The sequence below is a fragment of the Mytilus galloprovincialis genome, chromosome 3, assembly GCF_965363235.1.
Source record: "Mytilus galloprovincialis chromosome 3, xbMytGall1.hap1.1, whole genome shotgun sequence".
In the NCBI taxonomy this organism is placed as follows: domain Eukaryota; kingdom Metazoa; phylum Mollusca; class Bivalvia; order Mytilida; family Mytilidae; genus Mytilus; species Mytilus galloprovincialis.
This window is the reverse complement of record NC_134840.1, coordinates 58,790,754-58,816,188: the sequence shown is the minus strand read 5'-3', so window position 1 is coordinate 58,816,188 and position 25,435 is coordinate 58,790,754. Positions and strand designations below refer to the sequence as shown.

General features: G+C 30.8%; 1 protein-coding gene across 1 annotated transcript in view; it reads left to right on the top strand.

Moving 5' to 3' along the window:
- The window catches only part of LOC143068460 (uncharacterized), a 35,058-nt gene extending 10,643 nt beyond the window's left edge, over positions 1 to 24,415 (top strand). The window contains exon 2 of the mRNA XM_076242552.1: positions 22,349 to 24,415. Coding sequence (XP_076098667.1) covers positions 22,349 to 23,504 — 1,156 coding nt within the window. The 3' untranslated portion in view covers positions 23,505 to 24,415. The remainder of the gene's footprint in view (positions 1 to 22,348) is intronic.
- Positions 24,416 to 25,435: the final 1,020 nt, after the last annotated feature.

Sequence of the window (25,435 nt, the reverse complement as noted above, 5' to 3'; positions counted from 1 at the left end):
AAAGTTGAACAAACTTAGTTTACTGATATAATGAATTAAATTTTTCATAATAATAATGAAAACAATAATGATAAAAATGTCGTATCAAAATAGAATTTTAGCAGAATCTAATAAAGAGTTGATCAGAATATAATATTTATAGAAGCGTGTGAACTAGGTATTTTTAAGCCTCACTTTTTATTATTAACAACGGTTAATTCCAAAGTCGTTAATGCAAGTTCATGAACCTGTAATATCTAAAAAAAAAAAAACTATCTTTATGTCATTGGATAATAATGATCACCTGATCCCGTCCTACATAAGGTACCATGTAGACCAACATCACAAATTAGTAATCTCCGGTCTTTTCCTTATGGAAGCTAAGTACGGACACGGACTGATTAATTGCTTAGTTTTCTAATCATTAAAGCCAGCAGTTACCATGTCTATCGTAATTTAATGATTCTATTGTTTGATTTCCTGAGTATAATTGAGAAGTGAAATAAACGTTCATACAATCTTACTCTCCTCTCTCTTAAGGAAAGAGTTACAATTATACTACAAATTAACCATCGAGAGTTGCCAATCAATTTTTTTTTATATGCATACAAATTTAGCTCAAATGTTTAAATTACCAACAAAATTACAGAATAGCTTCTGTTTTCAAAGCAAAACGCTTTCGCTTTCAAGAGGATTATCGAATTACTTTCCTATATTGCAATTGTTGTAATCATTTACTTGTTAGGAATGTAATAATCGTATCGGATGTCTTGACACTATATAGACATAATGTAAGATTGCAAGGCTTTGCTTGATCAATATACAATATTTGATTATGTAGTGAAAATTAAGAGCAGTAGCTGTATTTTGATCTTAATAATGTTCATCAATTGTTTGACCTAAAACAAAAATGGAAAAGCGTTTACGAAAGTCTTGGATTATATTTGTGGTTATCTAAGGATTAAAAATAATTTCATGGTATTTCGCATAAGCGGAATCTGGTTAAGTCTAGATGGTTTGTCACGCATTAAATTTTGGACAAACATTAATTATATTATGAAGCAAAACTCTTCCTAAGCTTCCGTTTTCAAATAAAGTATAAACTTAAACAAAACCTCAATACAAAGCAAATACTAAAAGCACAAACACACAAAAGGTACAGACAAAAGCTGGGGAAGAATGGTTAATCTACTCAAGTATTGAAATTATTTGTTTGCCCTTTAAAATAATAAGGAGAAATGATAATCGGTACTTCTATATCACATTATTTTTAAGACTGCTCAATTATGAATATGTCCATTTTTTAGGATCAACACGGTTGCCGAATCTTTCCATAACTGGGGCTATTAGTTGGTCTTTCCTTGTTGAATTTCATGCGTTTTGTTCTCATTTAATTTTAATTTTGTCTATTTTTCCTTACTTGTCTTCCACTGTTATATAAAGAGGCATTAGCTACGAGATATAAATATGATTTTTTTTGTTCTTTCATTAATGAAAGTGAAAGAATGAAATATTAATTCACAGTTAGCAACCAACTTGATTCAGGTTTTTTTTCAAAATAATGTAAGAAACATCGCTGATTAATTATTCACTTGCAAGTGTATAATTCGATCTCATAGAATCCGTATTTATATGACTTTCAATTTAACCCCTCACCTGGTGATGGGTTACTAAAGTATTCAGCTATTAAAAGGAAAATAACGCAACATTGAAAATGAAACAAGGATGATTCATTTGGTTGACTGATTTGACCCGCAATTCAATCATTCTTATACAGGTAAAAACGATGATACACATATTTTTAAACTAAAATAAGAAATCAAACAGTCCTAGAAAAGTCCAAATCGGCGGAAAAGAATTTGAAAGCTAATGTCCTTTTAAAAAACATGAAAGCATACGAATATATCTAATAAAAATGGAAATAAGGTGTATGTATGGTTTTGATATGTCTAATTTTGGAGCGTTTCCTACAAATGAAGATTAATCTTGAGTATGCTCTTGTGTTGTTTGTCAACTTGCTCTATTCCTTATGTTTCTTTATGGATAATATAAATACAAAATAATCTGCTTTTTAAAATTCTAAAATCAAATTGCAACTTTTAAATCATTTGTTAGGGAAATATAGTTGTGTATCCTGGAACAACATGTTGCTGTAGGTTCGTGTATACCAATTCAGAGGGTAACATTTTATTATTATACAATGAAGGAAGGCGTCACAGTTAATTCACATATCATGGAGGAACGTGTTCCACATTATTGATCTACGCTAGACCAACGCATTTATACATATATCATACAAAACTGTTCACAAAGTAAAACAATAGTAACTCTATGAAACTGTAACGCGTTATTATATGACACGTGAACAAACTGATAAGCGTTGATCTACGGTACGCGAACCAACTGAAACTCGTCTGCCATATAGTATGCGAACTAATAGTAACGCAAAGCTCTTTGGTTTGCGACTAAACTGTAGCTTGTTTCGACAGTGAACGTGTCTACAAGTGCACTGTGTCTCGAAAGCTCTTAGTACAACTCGTTAAACGGTCATGAAAAAAAATCTAATTTTTTAAGCTAAAATGTAATTTATTTTATTCAATTAAGAAACACGAAATGTTTTGATAATAAATTCATTCATACTTTACGTACGGTAAATTCAGATTATTTGCTGTCAATATTTATTGAATTTAATTCATAAAGAAACATTTCTGACGAACGAAGCAGGATTTTTGACAGAAATATATTTATCTAATTATTTTGTACGTAACAAATAGAAAAAGCATGCAACCAACGGTCTAGAAAAAATATTTGACTTTTGAATAAAAAGGATAAGCACGTTTTCCAAGAATTGTTTTTCACGACAAGGTCAACGAGACATCTACCCTAACATCACAGGGTAACGAAAAAACTATCGATCAAAGATATCATTAGTTTATTACACGATAGATAGCCAAACCCAAGTCGTAAGATTTATATTAATCATTCACATTAATAAATGCTTTATGTTTTAGTTAATGTATCTATGCTGGTTTCATAACTAAAATGTTCATTTAAAAGATTGGAAATGTAATTCAAATATATATATTTTTTTAGTTTAAATTTCATACGCAAAAATTTGAATTACATATCCAAGCATACAAATTTTAAAAAATCAAAAGTTTTAATGAACGATTGATTCGACAAATTCTGTTTGTCTACAATATTTGTCAATTACAACAGAAATATAATTATAATTGAAAGATAAACTTTTGTTTTTCATTTTTTGTATGCCTTTCTTTATCATTGTCAAATAAAATACGATATGAAATGAATCGGAAACACTAAAGCACGTGTCTCTTTTGTAAGATGCAAAATGAGTTTTAGTGTTAAATGAATCGTAAATATTGCAGTAGAATTCCATTACTGCAGATGTATTTTCATTACACAACTAAAACTGTTGTCTAATCGTGTTTCACTATCATTATGGTATTACATTATGTGTCCATTGACGAGAATAAATAGTGATGTTCTTGTTAACACCGATCTTAGATATTGACCTAAAAATTTAAGATTCAAACAGAAAAATTGTATTAATGCATCATTGAAACTATTTGCTTTACACAATTCTTACGATTTTCAAAGTGCATATTTTGGTTTGTGAGCACTGACTGCGTTTGAATTATATGAAGACATATGTTGGTCATTTCCTTTACCATCATAACCCCAGTTACATAAAGGGGATTTTTTGTCTTCTAATTTTGATGCACATTAACGTTTTAAGTTCTACCAGTAAATAGTCTTTTTCTCACATGGCGACCATGTTTATGCTTGAATATGAAATTCCTAGGCTTCAAGGTAATGCAATTCCTGAAGAATCACATTATTTAAACATGAAAATGCAAATCCTCTTACTACTAGCAATCGAAATTAATTGTAAGCATCAAATTTATGATACAGATTATAAGGAAGTAATGAGAGAAACATGCAGTCAACAGTAAAATAATTGGATACGGTTTGTATCAGGTTTTCCGGGTATATTTTTTGTAATTCTATGTAACTATTTTATAAACTTAAACAATATTTTGTATTCATTCAAGCTTCTTGTTACACATTTTTAGTCGATATCGCAGCATTGAAAGTAGTAGTTAAGGGTTGTTGTCCTTTTAACTTCCTGTAAAATAGATTTTTTTTGTATGAATTAATTTGACGATTATTAGCAGATAACAATGATTGCACGGGACGGGAGGGATTTATTTCTGGTAATCTATTTGTCAGATGAGAAATTTGCTGCTGATATAAGTATTTGTTATTAATACAAATCGAACAGTAACAAGAGTGAACACATTCACTATTTTAAATATACTACTTCACCGGAAAATATTTGTAAATAAACTACTACTATAACTTTATAAGGCATTATCCTGACCATTTTTTCCTGCATAGATTTTTCTCTGTTGTTTTGTTTGGGTTGTTGTCTAATTAATCTATATTAAACATCATCATTTATCCACACACAGCTAAAAAGTTTTACATAGTACATTTCCCCTCTTAGACGTCATTTGATCACTTGTAATGCGTTTCTCAAGTCAAAGTAAGTCGTGTTGTGTTTTTGCTGGTCAGATATTTACATTGTTGTCAGAGGCAACAGTAGTTAACCAATGTTCTAAACTTGTGAACTTCATAACTTTAGGTGAAATATCACAACAGAGAAAGGCACAGGACTCTTATAGCAGTGAAACCAGTTGCGTCGAGATCATTAAAAATCATTTTTTGAACTCTTGTTTAAGTAAAATGCTGCTTCCAATTTTACATCTCTTGTGAATCTTACTTACTCAAATATCCATTGCAGGTCTTTTGAACTCATACAATCAAAACATAAAAGGTAATCTTCAACATTATCTCCTTTTTTTATCTTTTTTAAGCTCTCTCTCTTTCTTATTATGATGTAATTCGACTTATGCTTTAATTTTCTCTAATGTGGAAAATACGTTGTTTATTATTTCATTACACGCAACAATTTCTTAAACAAGTAATATTTCATATATTTCATTAATTATAGATGGTCATTATTTCTTCTATCCTAATATCATAGTATCAAGCCCGTCAGGATAACTATGACACTATCATCAGTTGTTATTTGAATTGTCTTTGTAAACATAAACTACTGATTGGGTTTAATATCATAGTATCAAGCCGGTCAGGATAACTATGACACTACCATCAGTTGTTATTTGAATTGTCTTTGTAAACACAAACTACTGATTGGCTTTAATGGAACATTCAAGAGTGATAATATTATACAATATTAAATGAATAATTTACATTTGTGATGATTATATTGAAGTTTCCTAGCTATGAATTCTGACGATTTATAAGTTAATAGGAAAAGAAATTGAAGCAAAATTAAAACACTGTAAACAGCGATTTATCGATTGAAAAAATAAAGTCACCGTCTTTTCCTCGTAGGACAAATTTCAAGGAAACGCATTCATAACAAACAATCTCAAGCCACTTCTAACTACTACAGAAGGATTATGCTCCTTATAAACTAATTACTAATTCAACTCTCCCACCCGAATGATATGAGGTTTGCCAATATAGTAATTATAATAGATCACTAGAAATATTATAAACAGTTAGGCCGTGTTCACACCAAATTATAAGCTGTTAATATCTTCTTTAATATTGTATGTATCTTATACGAGTAACTCAATCTTAAATGATATATATCTATAATGTTAAGTATTAGTGGGTACAATAATTCTTCGTGATAAAATGACAACGGTATATGTTTTGTCGATTTAGCTTATTATGTTTCACTGTTTATTTTCAAGATTTTATATATATGTGAAGTTCATGTTTCGAAACTTGAACTATTTACGTTTTCAGTATGGCTCTTAACAAACCTACCGAGCATAATTTGAACTTCCCGGAAAAAATATGAAGTATAGAATACGTGGCGTAATTGACTATGATACACTTTCTACGGAAAAAGGATAATGTGAGCAGTTATGTAGTTTAAACCTATGAAGGTTTGTACATATTCTTGTACTTAATTACCGACCGACTATTTCAGTTTCGTGGTAAGAAAAGTTGAAACCCATTACTTTTAAAAATGTAGATATATAATTGCATTTTTTTAAATCAGAGATATGTTCATAATTTAAGCTCATTTTTCACGTTCATATTTGTCGATCTCGTCATCACTTAATTGAACTACTTCCTTAAAAATCATCGATGAAATCAATGCATATCGGGGCTGTTGTCTTTCTAGATTTTGCTTCCATTGATATAAGATGTAGAACCAAAAATACACCATAATCTCCAAATATTATGAATAAAAAAAAAATGACTATTGCATTTGTTTCAGCAGAGAATTTGACAATTGTATGCGTTCACATGTTGTTCGTCATGACAAGACATCTTTTCTAGATACACACCAAGCCTCCATTCTGAAAGTGTTAACCCCCTGGATAATACTCAAATATTCGATGTTGATTTGTTCTTATTTGACTTTTGTTGAAATAAATTCCAATAGACATTCAGCATCAATCAATCAATCAATCAATCAATTGGATTTTTTAAAAATCATTAGTATTTACCTTGTTTAGATATTTTACCGTCCATACTTTCGATTTTTGTTGCCATTGAGATTCATTCATGAAAACACACAAGATGGTTTTGTTATATAGACTAATCATATTGTATATTTTATTTTCTGACTTTAGTTGGTAATTAAAACTTTTTTTATTCAAACGTCACTGATGAATCTTTGGTCGTCTGCTGTACACAATATGAATCCTGGTATCTATGATGATTATCTATGATGAGTATGTATGATGAGCCTATTAAAACAACTCAGATTATCGGGGTTCCAATGAAAATATATAGCACAAAAAAAATAAGGCATAGAAATAAATAGTTATAATAGATAGTAATAGAACTGATATAATAAATGACCTTTCATTAGAATTAAACCAAACAATTCTTCAGATAGAATAAATAAAAGCAACAGTAGTATACAACTGTTCAATAGTCATAAATCGATTAATCGAAAGCAAATCCGGGTCACAAACCGCGGAAAACACATCAAGTATAAGAGGAAAACATGAAAACAGAAAAAAATGCTACAAAAACAAAAGTCAACATATCTGGACATGGATTATTTGATAACAACTGCCAAATTCCTGACTTGGTACAGGACATTTTAAGAAATAAATGTAGGGTTGTACCTGAAAGTTTCATGGCTAGACAAACCTCCCGCTTAAATGGCTATGTTTAACAAAGAGTACAAGTTCTCAGAATATGAGATGAAATGAATTATTTTAACAAAGTTGTAAATTGGCATCATACTTGTTCTTTCTGGTTAGCATTCAATGGTGTTCATGCTTCCTTTATATTTGACGTATTCAAAATCGTTTTTGTTTTAGCCTTTCAAATATTTTGAATCAATCGCCAATAATAAGTCTTGTTTAGACGAAACGCGCGTCTTCCATTTAATACAACCTGGTATATGTTTTAGTCGTTCATCATCGTTAGTCACAGATGTATTGGAACAAACAAAACGATCACTATAAACATAAACTTATGACAACACTATGAGGACAAATCTGTTAAACAATTCAAAGACAATATTTATTTTTCTATAAGTTTTGAAAATCCCATCCTCTTTCCCTCGACTGTGACATTGCCGAGTTTGACTAATTACGGAATTAATAAAAGATTACCCACGGTTTGTAGTGGTTTACGTGTTGCTGGAAGGGATTATAAATTTCATAGTCTATAACTGACTGACAATGCTATTGCTGAAAATAAAAATAAAAACAACAACAATTTAAAGACAAACAGCAGTTTTCAAAACATAACATAGAAAACAAAAGATTGATCAACAAAAATAATTTGGTTAACATTTTTCTTGTTTCTTTACTTGGGTGCGATAGTTAGTATTTCATTTGGTTATTAATATTAGATTTAAGAAATTCATATAGATATATTTTATCATTTTCGTTTAAGTTATTTATTTTATCATCAATAAGAGTTTGATAATAGTTCATATAACTCTTTTTTTAATTGGGGTTTTAACATTTTAGTCTGTTTTAAAGTTTTAGTTTCCTCAATAAATTTGATGTCAATATTTATATCTTGTGACACATTTTTTGCAAAAGTATACCACGAGTATGTTTCCTTAGTATCTAAACTTTTAGTTTATTTAAAGGCTTCATTAATTGGGTGTAGATTTTCATTATTTAATCTAGATAGGTACATCATAGTTTTGGTTTTTATGAAAATTTCTAATGGCAGAAGTCCTAGTTCATTTCTAACAGCTAGATTTGTTGAGCTTCTTTTTGTCCCCAGTACTTGTTTAATAAAAGGTAACTGTCTTTTTTCTCTAAAATAGTTAAATCAATAAAATGAATAGCATCTGGTGTTGAGCTATTTTTGTTAGCTCGGAGTTTAGCTCTATAAAATTGAATATAAGTGTCCTTATAACATATTTAACTATTATATGTTAAAATAGGTTTGACCAAAGTTTCAAAAAGGTTACAAGACACTCTCACAGGAAGTTGTCCAAAGCCTGACGAGTAAGAGTTAATAGCAAATAACAAATGATATGATATTATCACAACAAATTATAAGTGGTATTTTGAATTCGATTATTTGTAGACATCATCCCAACGTTTTACTATGGTCGTCTGTTCTTTGCTATGTATCTTATGTTATTGTGCTGTTAAATATAAAACAACACTTTTTGACCTTTTCTATTAACTTTTGTATTTTACACGACAGAAAAATCTCCTCCTAATCCATTCAATGTTGAGTATACCATGAAAGGTCAGTCCCTATGGTCAAATCTTATTACAGGTTTTACATTAAATACATCTTTGATATTTACCGTTGTTCATCGATATTTACAGAAACTAGTACTATCTAGGTAGTGTATTAGATGATTTTCGAATGAAGTCCGGTCTTATTGACTGAAATTCTGTTTAATTTTATGGACTGGTTTACGGTTATTTCGTGTTAATTCGCTCTAATGTAGAATGCTGCAAATAATTACTGCTTAATATCCTCAGTCTGATTCCCTAAACTATTCACATTTTACATCATAACCAGAATGCATGTCGCGTGAGTGTCGCGTGAGAGTCGCGTGAGGGTAGTAGCTAGTCATATCGTTACTTAGATCAGTTGATTAATACCATAATTCTTTCATATTTGTTAAATGTAACTTTACATTCAATTACGCCGTCAGGAATTAATTCATATCAGATTTTTAGTCATTAGGAAGATAATGTATCTGCTTTTCAATGGACGTATCATTAGTGGCAGCTCTCTTGAACTTTATGCGAAATATTGTCATTATTTCACGGGTTTGTTTGATAACTTTAAATTTTGCATGTAATGATTTGTTTTTTAATATGAGTTTTATGGACCTATATGTTAATTTTATGAAATAGTTGCCAAATATAATGCACTTCTGATATTAAATGTCAAAATGTATTATTTCAGCCGACTTTATAAACAAATATGATTTCCCATGAAATAGGAATATTATACAGCACTTAACTGAAAAGGATGCATTTGAAGATATTGAAAAAAAAAACATTTTAAAAACTGAATGAGACTGTGATTGATCAGGGGTTGTTATGTCTACAAGTCTAAACTCTATAAAGTATGTTGATATTATCAAGAGAAACGAATAAAAAAGTTATACACCTTATGGGAACATATTAATAAAAATAAACACCACAGTTAGGGCTAAAATATTGAAGTGCAGTAACTAGAATGTCATATTGTTTATTGGACATGCATGGAAATGACAGTCATGTTAGAGTTCTGTTCTAATATCAAATCAAATTGGCATCCGATCTCATTGTTCATTAAGGGCATGCAATTTACAGGAATGAAGTCTGGTTGATTTAATAAAAAATAAGTTGACAATTTTGAAATGCATATGATAAAAACAACACCATCTTACTTATCGAGATGTTTCAGTGGTAAATAAGTTTCCAAACAATGATATTTCTATAAAAAAAGAGATATTTACCACACCCGGTTGTTTGTCATATTCGTAAATTCACGCAACTATTTTCGGGTTAATTATTTTATTATGATTATGATTTTGAATCAGGAATGATTTCTGTCAATTAGCTAATAAACAATATTAAATATGTATTGATATATTATATGTATATACATACAAATGCATATTGTTATCATGGGAACTAGATATATATTATTTTATAAGATGATTAGATTTTTAATGATACTAAAACTCACAACTCATAAATAAAGGATTGCAGTTAGATTATAAATAAAGTTACCACCTATGTTTAGAATGTTGTTTTCGAAATATTAAATTATGTTCTACAAAGTGCAATAAAATTATTGCAAAGTCTTCAATCTTTAAGTCGAGAAAGTATAGGATGTGAGATGTTGATTTATACCACCTTCTTTGTCTAATATCGATTAAAAAAATTATGTTATTTTTGTTATTCTCATCTGATTTTGTCTAATGCTTAGTTCGTTTCTGTGTGTGTTTATTTAAATGTTGTGTCGTTGTTCTCCTTTAATATTTAATGCTTTTCCCTCGGTTTTGGTTTGTAACCCGGATTTGTTTTTTTCTATCGATTTATGAGTTTCGAACAGCGGTATAACTACTGTTGCCTTTATTTATTATACACGTGAAACAGGGTCTTGGGGGAAATTGAATAAACCTTTGCGTAATCTTATTCAAGAATCATTCTGATAAAAACTAAGGTGTATAATAAAGCCTACAGTAGTATACCGCTGTTCAAGAGTCATAAATGGAAATAACTTTAAAACAGAATTATCTGATTTTATCATAAATCGCTAAACTACTAAAGTTTTCAAGATACAGTAGCCAGTGTTTGCTTTAGGGGTGCTTTGGTTTTGACATTCCCATTGATTTGTTTTATAGAAAAAAAATCATACTTCAAACATAGACCTAAATTGACCATTATTTATATTTGCTCGTTTAAGTAACGCTGTTCTTCCGAAACGGAGGAAGATTTTAAGACATTGACTATTTAATTGTTGAGCACCAACGGCATCATAATTTAATGTAAAAATGTAAAACGGAATTCACTTGTATATTTTTGTGAATTAAACCTGCGTTTAGAAAAAGGTTCGAATTTGCAAATTTTGAAGCATACATGCGCATTATACTCTATGAGATTATTGTTTGTCGAAAAGAACACTATTTATAAAAATGACAGATATAATGTTTTTGAGCATTAGCCTTATATCACGTATTATATATCTTTCTAATGCACGATGAATAATGAAGCTGGTTAGTAATAGATACAATACGCTTATGTACACTTACATAATTTTCTGTATAAGGCTTTTTTCTATTCACATGAACTTTGGTTTCCAGCTAATTGGTTCTATGAGAGTAACAGTTGTTAACGTCCAATTATGTTATGATATATATTAATGCTTGTTAGAAGTTGACAAGTCGTTTGTCATGGTTTTCGTAATAACGAATTATGTGCACAACATAATGATAATCTTTCCCGTTAAATAAGATTGTTTTTCTGCTGATTTTCATGCAGTTTTTTGTTTGACTTTCAAAACCAAAAGGGCACATGCAAGATGAATTATTAAATTAAAAGTATGTATTTCCCCTTTACAAGTCTTCATTACAAGTCTTCAGTTCATTTTTATTATTTTCGGAAAACTACCATCATTCACATGTGATTAATGCAATCAAAATTTTTAAAAACCCTAAAAAAAAATAATAAAAACAAACCTGGCGTCAGAAGCGCAATTCTGGATCAAACTCCATCTGAAATATGAAAGCCGATTATTTGAAAGACAAGGGTATGTTAAACCTGAACGTTCGAAGAGCTATATGAAAAAAAAAGGAATTTAACAAATATCTGTGCTTATTTCTTCTTATTTAACATTGCTGGTGGATGTTTGGTTCTTTATGATATCCCAAGTCATGCAGTAATTACACTGGACTGACATGAAAATTCAACAATGTGGTAATATTCCGCCATTTTATTGTTTAAAATCATTTGTTATTAAAATCACTCTGACCAATGCACAGATCACTTCATTCATATATGTTTTTCTTTTTTTATAAAAAGTACCTATTAATATCCTATTTTAGAAAAAAAATGCATTTAATAATACTTTCAAAAAGTTAATTTTATGTTATCACTTTCGCTTCTTTTTTATGATAAATATTTTCTTGACATTATCAGGGATTTATTTTTCAATCATCAAATAAATCTTAATCCTCAGGCTTGTTCATAGTCTGGTGATTTACAATATGTTTATTTACTTTTTTCTGCTATATTCTTAGAGAACGAACAAATAATCAATTTGTCTCGGATTGAGGATACTAACTAACTAATGAATTGATTGAAAATACATAAGTTTACTCAACTGAAAATAACTATCATAACAACCTTTTTAGCCATTAAGATAGAAAGTAAAATTGTATTTAATTTTTTGCTAAAAGAACAACGACATTTAACAAGCACTTTTCAGAAGAATATTAAATAAAGTAGAAATATGTCGCTACCACCTGGCTTCTTAGGAATGACTCTGCTATGCGCGTATTTTAATGATTGTAACATTTCTTTTATGGACAATGCACTATTAACTGGAAGAGTACCGAGGCAACTATGTTACACTGGTTAAGTGTTGCTCAAGGTATAAAGCTATCCGATTATATCAGTTGTTTTTATTTTTCTAGATCACTGGACTAGATAATATGTTGGTAATTTCAAAATCAATAATTATTTAGATACAGTACATTGTTAAAATAAAGCATAAGGGTAACAATTTCTTATTGTCTTTAAGGATGTGTTTTGAGTTAAACCAATAACGAAAAAGTATATGTTAAAAGAGTTTTGTTCCAAAATCTACGGAAGAAAAAAAAACACACTAAGAATAAAGTGACAAGTATATAAACAGCGTCTTACAAAGATTTGGGACTTTCCGTTTTGAGTTTTCCTCGGAGTTCAGTGTTTTTGTGATTTTACTTGAAAACCCCTTGGTGGCATTGCGCTGTTTTCTACTCTTTGGTTGAGTTGTTGTCTCTTTGACAAATTCCCCATTTCAATTCTCAAATTTATTTTACTTAACCTTTCCAACAATTAAGTAAGAAATTACTATATAAAATTTTATATTTTAACTCTCTCATGCGGAGTTGACCTTAGAATATTTACTAATATCTTTTGTCAAATCATCAATATTTTGTTGGCGACTTTGAATGTTTGTTTTAACTTTTTGGTCAGTTGTGATGCATGTCAGTGATATGTGATTAAGCTACAGGGTTTCCTTTATTGTCATATTAACCTATTGTGTATGTTTTAGGTTGCTCACCTAGTTCTGTCAATATAACTAAACTATAAACATCTGTTATGCAAGTGGGAGGATTGGATAAATATGACACCAGGTTTGATTCACTCTTTTCCTGGAAAAATTCATGTACCAATATTAAAAAGAAGATATGGTATGATTGCCAATGAGACAAATCCCCAAAAGAGACCAAATGACCCAGAAATTAACAACTTTAGGCCACCGTACGGCGTTCAACAATGAGCAAAGCCCATACCGCAAAGTCTGCTATAAAAGGCTCCGAAATGACAATGTAAAACAATTCAAACGAGAAGACAGACGGCCTTATTTATGTACAAAAAATGAACGAAAAACAAATAGGTCACACATTAAGGGGGGAGACCTTGGTTCAGGGAGATAACTCTTTAAATCAGTTAAGCGTTTGTAAAAGTCAAATTCATCCATGTATTTTAAGCATTTACCTGAAACAGATTGAAAATAATCTATGTAACCTAGAAGCTTAGAATATATTTTTGAAAATGGTTGACACAAACGTACTGATGATTTTAAGAGTTATTTCCCTTAACCTAGGTCTACCTCCTTAAGTCAGGAATATGACAGTTGTTTTAACTTATTTCGTCGGTTGATAATGTAATATTATATCAGTTTTTATTGACTTCAACATTTTGAATTTATATAAGCGTTTGGTATTTTTGTTCTACCTTTTTTCAAATAAGATCGCTTTTTGTCTTTAAGCTTTTCAATTATTTATACATCTTGTAGTAAATTTTTTGTTGTTGCGATTGTTTCTGATTTAGAAACCAAGATAAATAGAGTAATTAAAAACCATTACCTGTATAACAACAGGCAATACTATGATCACCCAAAAGATAAACCAAATTCACAAAACACTAAACAGGATACTCACCAAAGGTTAAGTAGCACCTCGCAAAACCAATAAAAAAAAGAATCGATTTTCATGTAATACAAATATTTGATTAAAGATTAAAACGCAAAACCTTTATCGTTTTTCATACATGTCTACTTCTTTTGCTGTTGATATTTTTCTATTAATCAATATTCATGCTTGATTTCTAAATAATGAGTAGATCGAACAAATTTTTTATTTGTAAGGAAGCTCTTTTAAACAACCCTACACATGCTTTGTAACTGTGGACCCTGATAATGGTAATTACTTATTGTTGTACGTACCCTCCAATCTTGTGAGCGGTTTCAGTAAAGTTTAATTTCAGTTACTGTATTTGCCTACTCTCTGAAATCCGATTCTTGATATCATGAGCCATTATCTCAGTAACTGTTTATTTTGTTCATCAATATATGATATTTTCTTTTAAGTTTTGATATAAAACTTTTACTTGAACAAATATGATCATCTGTTTTTTTTACGACTTTTTATATGAAAACTAATTGAATTGAAAACTGACTCACTTGTCGATGGAATGATTAATGTAATAACACTAAGCAGTATACAAATGTATTTTTTAATCGATAATTATTTCAACGGCATTATTCTATTTCTACGAAAGCACATCTCCCATCCGATAGTTTCCTGAACAAATTGTACTCGTAAATATATATATTGGAATACAAAACTAAATTAGAGTGCAGATTGCATGTCAGCATATAAAATATGACCTTATTAAACGTTTACTTTGACAATGTTTTTGTGAAAGCAAACTAAAAAGTGCAATTTTAAGTGCTGAATAAAAAACAAAGTAACATTTGATTTTTACAGAGCATAAATAAGTTGATTTCAGCAAATTGTTTATCCTATCAAACATCTATCAGTTAAACAAGGACAATATTAGCAAATCTTATAAGTACAAGCTAACCCTTCTAAAAAAGATACGGAGTGCTTCACAGTATCATAAATTACGTCAACAATAAGCAATAGTTGTTGTTCGAGTCTTGAATAGTACTGCATTTTTTCATTTTGTATATGCAATGATTGCGTGTACATTAAGTGCATTGGAAAGACATAACACTTTAACTGATGCATTTGAACGGTTGCCGAAACGATAAAATTAGATGCATAATCCCCTAATATTGGACACTAGAGAATTTGTATAATATAAAGTAATTCAATCGTCCTATATTGTTAAATAATATTGCATATTGTATCATGAACAATGTTGTTTTACAGATACAAAACAACAAAAAAAGCTGAACATTGAAATGAATTTAGTAAACTAACGACTTAGAAGAACCGTAGATGATTTTTGTTCAAATTTTATGTCCATTTCTTTGTCTGTAAAGGAGTAATCAAGTTTCATATTAACTGACGAATAAAGAAAATACCGCTTAAAACTGAAGAAATAAGAAACAGAAAACCAAGATTAACGATAGCACTTTTAATTATGTTTATATTATATGAACAGCATATTTGAAAATAATGAACGTACTAATTGTAAAACCACTGATCCGAGGACCCTCGGCGACGAAAAATTCACCCGCTGTGGCATGGATCCAATGGTTGTAAAACTCACCAAAGATACCAGGCTCCCAATGTAGTAAGACGGACTCGCACTTTACAAGATTCATCAGCGGCGCTCGAATGCAAACACACGAATCCAGATAAACACAGGAGAAAGAACGAGGTTTTTTCTGTTTTTTTTTTCAGATTCTATTCGTAGTTGTTTACCAATCGTCAAATAACACAGTTTATTCATCACTTTCTATTAGATGCCTTTTGCTATTTATAGATCCTTTGATCTGGACTTTTCGAGTTTGGGTAAATAGCTCCTGTTCCACAAGTAGCAACAATCATGGTTAATACACTTCCTTGATGAGTTTCATTCGGTGATGGTACAATAAAGAAAGTGGACGGGTGTTGGTTAATCTATGTTTATTATAGAATGACATGTTGTATTCATTGTAGAGTGGAAGTTAAATTGGATTTCAAAGACTTAATTCAATCAACAGTATAAACATATGTTTACCTTGAAGACATCTGATAATAACACAATGTTTTACATCTTGCAGTTAGAGGATAAACGTTTTATCAATGTACAGTGTATACATTACTTTACAATTCTATTCTATTGAAAATTTATCTAAAATCAAGCACGAAGAAAATTGTGTTTTCGAGTAGAAAACATTTTTAGTGTTGATGAGCTCCAAGACAGTTTTTTCTATTACACTTTATTAACTGCAGTTGATTCACAAATTGGCCAAACTTTATTTATTGACGTATGATTTCAAATGGCCCGAAATAACGATATAATCAAATTTCATAGTTAAAATACTAGGGATGGATGTGTCTCATATAAATAGTATGCAAATGTAGAATTTAAAACTTTATCTTGAATAAATAAAGCAACAATTTTTTTTAGTTTCTGCAGTGCCATTGATCATTTGCTTATTTGGTTTACGTTAATTTCTCCGTAACTTTAGTTCAAACTAGTATTTTGTTAATTTTATTTTTTTCGCGGGGGGAAGGGGGGGGGGGAGTCGCTTAATCTTATATTTCTATATTTGTTTGATAACTTGTTTTTGTTTTGTTTTTCTTTGTCTTTTTGGTGAATGTATACATATATTTGAACATGACGTTTCTGTTTTGAATATTTGCAGTTTACTGTTTTTATCAAATGTATTCACATGATTTGTTTTCAAAATAGAAAAAAAAACAACTAATAAATTTGAGAATGGAAATGGGGAATGTGTCAAACAGACAACAACCCGACCATAGAGCAGACAACAACATATTTAAAAACATGAATTAAATATGTACTAATATCAAAGCATAAGAATAAAAAGTGAAAAGAAGTCTACAGTGGAGAAATATTTTAACGCACAAGATGCAGTGTCTGAAATGAATTTTTATACGATAGGAAGAAAATCCGTCAATTCTTAAGTTCTGCTAAAATGAATACTTTCTATGAAACGTCATCATGCATTTGACGCCATAATGTAAAATTAAAAAAGGGCAAGAAAATCTGAGGGCAATTGATCTGACTTTCATTGTTTCCATTCTAAAATCTCTAAAAGTAATTTAAAAGGGTAAAAAATGAAATTTTCAATAAAATTTGATGATTTTTATGAAATGGCTTTATCAATCTCGTTTTGTTTATTCGCCAAATGTTGAAATAACTTAAGGTTTAACGAATTTGATAACGTGTATTTTTTCTAGTTCAGCATCCTGAAAATATAATTTTCGAAGTAACTATGAATTTGTAAGTCATTTATGAAACAATCTAGTTCAAGAGAAATATTATTTAGTGCCTTTGTGCTGAGGTTACACGTTTCTGTTAATAAAATGTCAATTCCATTTGTTAGTGAAAGCAAACTCCCGTAATGGAAATAACTAATTAGACAAATGTTGACATCTTCTTGAAATTAAAATCTTCAGAATGAAGATGCATTTGTTAGGAGAAGAATACTTCAGTCAAATTTAAGTGGATTTTAATTAAGATGAAAAAGATCTATTCTAATATGCATTGTTCGGTTAACTTTATAGTACATTGTTTCAGTAGAATTCCGATTTACGACGATCCGATTTGTTTTTTCTATTCCATTCACTTTCATATCTTAACTTGGATCTTGACATTATTTATTTTTAACTACTGATGTGCGTTTTTTTATATTTACTATAAAATTCATTTTATATGATTAACCGAATTTTGTCCTATATCTGTGAAAGATATGGAAAATCCTTACAGAGAGTTTCGGATTGTTGAAAATCTTTAAAAAAGTTTTAATATTGATCAGCATTTTCTATAGCATTTTCTATAGATTGAAACTCGAACGTCTATCTACATGAATATATCAACATTATATTTTTTATGAAAATATTATGAACTTTTAGCATGGGCACACTTTCATGTATCCTACATTATACATTGTTAATCCGAAGTACCTTGCGCAAATAATTAATCGTGACTATTTATCATTCATCAGCTTTTGTGTGTTTATCAATGATACTATAGTTGTGTTGACGTTATTCTGAAAAAGTGATAATTGGTTGACAAACCACCAGATATTGAAAAAAAAATGCACGTTATTACTTGTTTTCGATATCTTCTTGTCTTCTCATTCCATTTAGGTACAAAAGCCTTTTCATCGTCAATTCAAATGAAATAACATTGTACGCATATGCTTTAGACCACACAAATAAACATAATGTTTTGAAAAGACTAGACTAGATTTTTGTTCGATGTCAATAGACTGTCTGACTGTACAAGTGGTATATAAAATTAATCTTCCTGTCTGCTTGTAATTTTCTTTCTAAACCAGAAGCAAATGTAAAGTTGTCCTTTCGGAAAGATTTTTAAATATGTTGGTTTGCGCTAACAATATTTATCTTCCTTTTTCTGTTCTAAATAGAAGTTGTTAAATGTATTTAGATAAGAACCATCATTACTTGTCATTCGAAGAAACATTAGTAACATAAAACTTTTAATGAAGAATTGAATATGTACGCCTTTAAAATACATTGGAATCTTATGCATATATCTAAAACACGAATACAAATGATGAGACAATAACAATCAAAACCAAGGAGTAAACAAAGACTCACAAAACCAAAGGACATTTACATCAACAGTTATAAATAATAATTAAGAAACAACACGAACTCCACTAAAAACAGGGAGTGAAATCAGGTGCTCCGGAAGGGTAAGCATTTCCTGCATCGTATACGGCACCCGTCGTGTTATTTCCTTGTTCAGTTCGGTAATGATGGAAGGTAATTATGACTGAGGAAGAATATCAGATATGATTTCTGACACACTTTTGTCATAATTGCCAATCAGCTCATGATGGCGACCGTAAAATTTCTTGAGTGATGACCTTAACTTGATTGATTCATAGCCCTGTCTTAGCAACTTTTGAGAAAGCAGTATTCCTCGTTCAACAAAATCAACGTACTTTGAGCTAGCGCTAGAGTAACGTATCAATTGAGACACATATACTTCCATATGCTGGTGCCGCTGGGATGTTGCTACACAGAAATGGAAAGTTGACTATAGGAAAATTAAAATCATCGCGTTTGTCATAAATGAGATGTGGGGTATATATCAATAAATCGATACAGTAACCCTGGTTAAGAACGACTTACAAAAGGAACATTAACCAACTGAATTAAACACTAGAGAAATGTATGTTTGATCTGCGACCAAACTCTGAATCGATCAAACTTAGAATAGCAGTATATTAAAAAAAAATCTAACAACTGTGAATGAGCTGCTGTTATATAAAACATACAGTTCCTTTAAGGAAATGAGAAAATCATTAGAATATTCACTTTTATTAAGACATCAACTGACGATGTTCTTGTCTGGAACAGGTACATTAACCTGTAACAGATTTAATCTAGTTACATGAACACAATTCTATCCCTTTAATCTTCATCAGAAGTGTTAAAAGAATTACCTAACAAGTGGTGCTGTACTTTGGAAAGGGTTAGAATCGATAATCGATTCATAAGGATCTTACACTGAGGAAAATATCAGTGGGTAATTAATTTGAAAACGAAAACTGCTATGTATAATTGAACATAGATTGGGAGAAAAATAAGATTTACGCAATAAGTTTCAAATGTTATAAACACCGCTTCTTAGGAACACTTTTAATACTAAGAAGCATAATTTGACTTTGGTCTGGTCCTAACTTTGTGGCTATTTTCCTTTGCATCTTCTGTCTTTCAAACAGCAAACAAAGTAAGGTCAAACAAAATCACAGTTTTTCTTCACCTTACACAACATTCATAAATAATCCTCAAAGTGTAGTAACATTCTACGTTTTTATGTTCTTCAGACCATAAACAAATTAATCACTTAATATTGTATTTACCAATTACAGAGTTCGGAAGTGGTCATCCGATTATATGTAATTAGCGATAGACACCTTAAGTGTTGTTGACCATCAGTAATGTACTTATGTATTTAGTTCAATAAATACCTGTTATTCATTAACAATGCTGCCAATAAAACTTGCAAGACTATTTGGTGTCTAATGCAATGTAAAATTTCTTTGAATATAATTTGTTAGAGACTGATGGAAAAGGGTACAAAAAACTTGTATGTTCTTACTTTACTAATATCACTACGATTTGCTGATTTACAGTTTGAAATGATACTAAAAGGAGTAGGTTCAGTAAGACCCCTTTTTGGCCCAAATATATAGCAGTTTTACAAAATTGTGAAAATGTAATCAGCGGAAGGACGCCTCCGGGTGCGGGAATTTCTTGTTACATTGAAGACCTGTTGGTGACCTTCTGCTGTTGTCTGCTCTATGGTTGGGTTGTTGTCTCTTCGGCATATTCCCCATTTCCATTCTCAATTTTATTTTAGCTATATACTGGAAAGTAGAATGCTTCTGCTACATAACTATGGGCTGTTTTTGCCAATACAATGCACATATATCGGGTACTAGCATCTTGAAGTCATGCTAAATTACTGAAATCTTCACAATTTTAGCATTTGAGTTAAATTTTAGACGGTTTCCGTCTTAAATGAAAGTGGCCGCATTCGTGTTTATTCATAATATTGAAATGTAAGTTGTATTTGATGATAATACATAACGTATATAAAGGTTGAGGATGAACACGGATGCGACCACTTTCATTTTTGACAAAAAACATCTGAAAAGTGACGTTTTTTGCATATTTGATAGAATTTTCATATTCGGAGCTTGAATCGGAGCGTTTTTAATGACTAAATCAGTTAAAATCTTTTTACAAAAACTAATTGAATCAATTGAAATAGAAACTTAAGTGTTTAAAAAGTGTCCAAGATCTGTCGTTAGATGAACTTGAAATTTGAGGCCAAAATCGGCCCTTACCGGACCTACTCCTTTGATTTCCTATTTTTTTCATTTTTGACATTCTATTTTGTTAAAAAAAATTGTTATAGGTTCAACTTCGTGATTCCTGCATTGTTTAAAACCTTTCCCACATGAAATCTGTTAAGAAGTACAATGATCGATATTTAAGTGATAGAAGGCATGATTAATATTTAATTGGATACTTTGATCTTGCGTTCAGTATCTGCATATATTCTTTCACACGCTATTATATTGAACTTTCTTAAGATATTGCATTTGTTATCCTTCATATGTAACATGATTTTTATTGAGTAATAAGCATGTTCCTTGACTATGGTTACTTTTTACAGTTCGATATGTTCGTGATCAAAGGGGAAGTTGAATACACGTAAAATTTGTATAACATGGAGAGTGCTTGTTCCAATTCGAGGCTATCTTTAGTGGTTTCTTTTGCTTCTTAATTTATTCATGTTCAATTAACTTGAGCATCTCTGTTGAATTCATTCACTATCTGTCTTGAATTGGTGTAATTCAGAGCTTTCCATCATTGAATGCTGACGTATACTTTGTGGTTTTACTTTTTGTACACTAGGTTTTATCAATATTAGGTTGCTGTGGGATTTAACTTCACCAACTTTTCTTTTATTCCTATAAAAAAGGTCGGCTAATTTTTAGTCATCCTTTTGCTGGATAAAACATCAAAGACAAAGCTATGAAAAAACAGCAATCAATTTTGCACTGCTTGCATTACTTCAAGATATAAGATCAGAAATGTCGGATTGAAAAAAAATCAGGCTTTAAGAGGTATAGATTCTATTTTATAAATTTCAGTTGTACAAATTTAGAAAAACATTTCATTATCAGTTCAGTTTCTTTGCTCTTGTAGAATTCGTCCTTGCTTATACAAATACAATTTTTCGCTCAAATCAGTGATATGTGTTGCCACTGTAAAATGTTTGCAATGTACAATTCTACGAGCACAGAGTCAGACAAGTTCTTAAGGTTTCTTGTATCTAAAAAGAAAATAGTCATTGCCTTATGAATTGTATTTGGAGTCAACCATATGATGTGTATAACTTATATCACATATCCAGTACGTCGTCTGCCTCCCCTAACCATTATCCAGTCCAAAGATAGATGATGACGCAATAAGTCAAAATCAGAAATCCTTACTTTCTACTACAAAGTGTCATTGACTAAAAGGAAAATTTTATAATTCCGCGAAATTTTACTACGAAATACAAAATCGGAAAGATATAAATTAATATTCTATCTTAATTCATTTTTTCAGTTTACTTAATGCCCAAAGTCAAGAAGATGAAACTACAGAAGAAGACCAAACTGAGAAACGATACATTGATCGTATTGGTAGTGGACTAATTAAACGATATAACGACGGCGATACCGTCGGTGAAGTCTATCCAAACTTTTTAGAATATATACCAGACAATGATGAAAAACGCCTTGATAAAATTGGATCAGGGTTAATACGAAAAAGACCACTTGATAGAATAGGAATGGGTTTGATACGAAAACGACCTTTTGATAAAGTTGGAATGGGTTTGGTAAAGCGACCATTCGACAAAATTGGAATGGGATTAGTTAAAAAACCTTTCGACAAGGTTGGAATGGGATTAGTGAAGCGACCGTTCGATAAAGTTGGAATGGGATTAGTAAAACGACCATTTGACAGAGTCGGAATGGGATTAGTGAAACGACCATTTGACAGAGTTGGTATGGGATTAGTGAAACGACCATTTGACAGAGTTGGTATGGGATTAGTGAAGCGACCGTTCGACAGAGTAGGAATGGGATTAGTGAAACGACCATTTGACAGAGTTGGAATGGGATTAGTGAAACGACCATTCGACAGAGTAGGAATGGGAATAGTGAAACGACCATTTGATAGAGTTGGTATGGGATTAGTGAAACGACCATTCGACAGAGTTGGAATGGGATTAGTGAAACGACCATTTGACAGAGTTGGAATGGGATTAGTGAAACGACCATTTGACAGAGTAGGAATGGGATTAGTGAAACGACCATTCGACAGAGTTGGAACAGGATTAGTAAAACGACCATTTGACAGAGTTGGAATGGGATTAGTTAAGCGACCGTTCGACAGAGTTGGAATGGGATTGGTAAAGAGACCGTTTGATAAAGTTGGAATGGGATTAGTGAAACGACCTTTTGATAAAGTTGGAATGGGACTAGTAAAGAAGCCTTTTGATAAAGTAGGAATGGGTCTGGTCAAGAGGCCATTTGATAAAGTCGGCATGGGCCTCGTAAAACGTCCTTTCGATAGAGTTGGCATGGGACTTGTGAAACGACCTTTAGATAGAGTAGGACTTGGTTTAATCAAAAGACAATGTAGTCTTGATCCAGTTTGTATGAGTAATACCAGAACAACAAGAAGGAGCATGTCAAAAAGATCAAGTTCATCATAGCCAAATGGTTGTAAAAGAGTCAAACACCAGCAACGAAAAACAAATTGACTTAACTAAGTGCTATGTCAACTCTGGATAAAATATTTCAATTTTGAAATTCACAAGATTGTCCTCTTCTTTTTTGTCTGCTCAGTTTATTGAAATTCTTAATAATTATGCAACGTGAAAATTACAGACCAGTTTGATTAGGCATTCTAAATACTGATAAACAAACTGAAAATAAGAATTATCTTGTGTAGCGTTTGTAGTAAATGCTTCTTAATTTATTTACAGTCTTTTGTAAATAGTCTGATATGATACTCCAGTTTATAATTAGTTAGATAAAAAGATTCAGCATTCAGCAATCCTGAAATTCAAATGTCGGACAATGTAATCTTCGATTAATGACTTCTTTTAATATTCAACTGTACACCTTCCATTTTCGTCCAATCAATGATGTAAAACTATCTCTGGTAATATTTGTTTATTGACGTAATGTTTCTTTGCTGATTTGATTGATGATGAAAACGCAAAGTAAATAAAACAACTTTTGACCTCTAACTTTTGACCTCTAAAACTGGTCTTGATAAATGAAATCTACACAATTTCTTTTTACAATCATTTCAGACAATATTTCACAGTAACGTTATAGAAATGTGTTAGTAAGTTAAAAAATGTATCCTTCGTCAAGATTATCCGTACGTTTTTCTTAAGAGCAAAGTGTATTTTGTCTGTCTTTGTTTATTTTGTCTGAAACAAGTTTTCACCACAAGTGTATAGGTTTTGAACTTGTTATAACTTGTGCTTATTTATTTGTTAATTGTTTTTTCTTGATTGTACAGAAAATCGTTTGTTATATTTAGGGCGCTATAGCATCAAATCAAAAAGTGCCGAAATAAAAGTAATTAGTTTTGAATAAAAATGTCACTAAATCAATATTGTAATGTCTTATCAATATATAAATACACGAAGATTATAAAGTAATGAGACAGCAACCAAACGACAAAATAGGGTTTTGTACAGTTGTTGTTGCTGGTCACTTTCTGTCATTTCTTTTTGTTTTTCGTTTATTGTTGAAAACTCTTTTTCCAATTGTTTAACATTTTGTAATGCCAGGGATTTTATATCTTACTATACTGTATGGATTTTACTCATCGTTAAAGACTGAACGTTGACCTGTCTTTGTGCGTGTGTTTGCCTCTTGGTCTTTATACACAGTTGACCCATTGGTTATCGTACACCTCCTCATTTTAGCGTATTTCTGAACAAAATAGATGAAATGATTAACCTCAATGCCATATTGATAACTCTATTTTCGCTTCATTATGTTGTCAAGTATTTTCAGTGTCTTTCTTTACTGGGTACTAGTATTCGATATGTTCTAAACAACTTTCTATGGTCCTCTTTCAAAAGCCCTTACATATTGAATGTCCTTGCATCTCTCCGGATATAAAATATTTATGTACAACGATTAGAAATGAAGGAGTAGGTATTATTTGGTGGAGTAATCCAAAATTCTGCGGTACACCGTCGAAATTAACAGGAAAATTCTACCACACACAGGTATGATATAAACATTTTGACAAAGCGAGTTTTCGAACCACTACCGTAGTCATATGGACTGAGAGAATCTCATCAAGTAGATATTGATCATTTAATATATCAAAATCTCAAAATGATAGTCATATCAATAGTGATAAGATTTTGAATATAGAATTGACCTCATATGAGACATCATAACGATTTGAAAAGTAAAATCACAAAAATACTGAATTCCAAGGAAAATTCAAAACGGAAAGTCCCTAATCAAATGGCAAAATCAAATGATAAAACACACATCTTCAAACGAATGGACAACAACTGACATATTCCAGACTTGGTAAAGGCATTTTCAAATGTAGAAAATGGTCGATTGAACCTCTCACTAGTATGACAGTCGCATCAAATTCCAT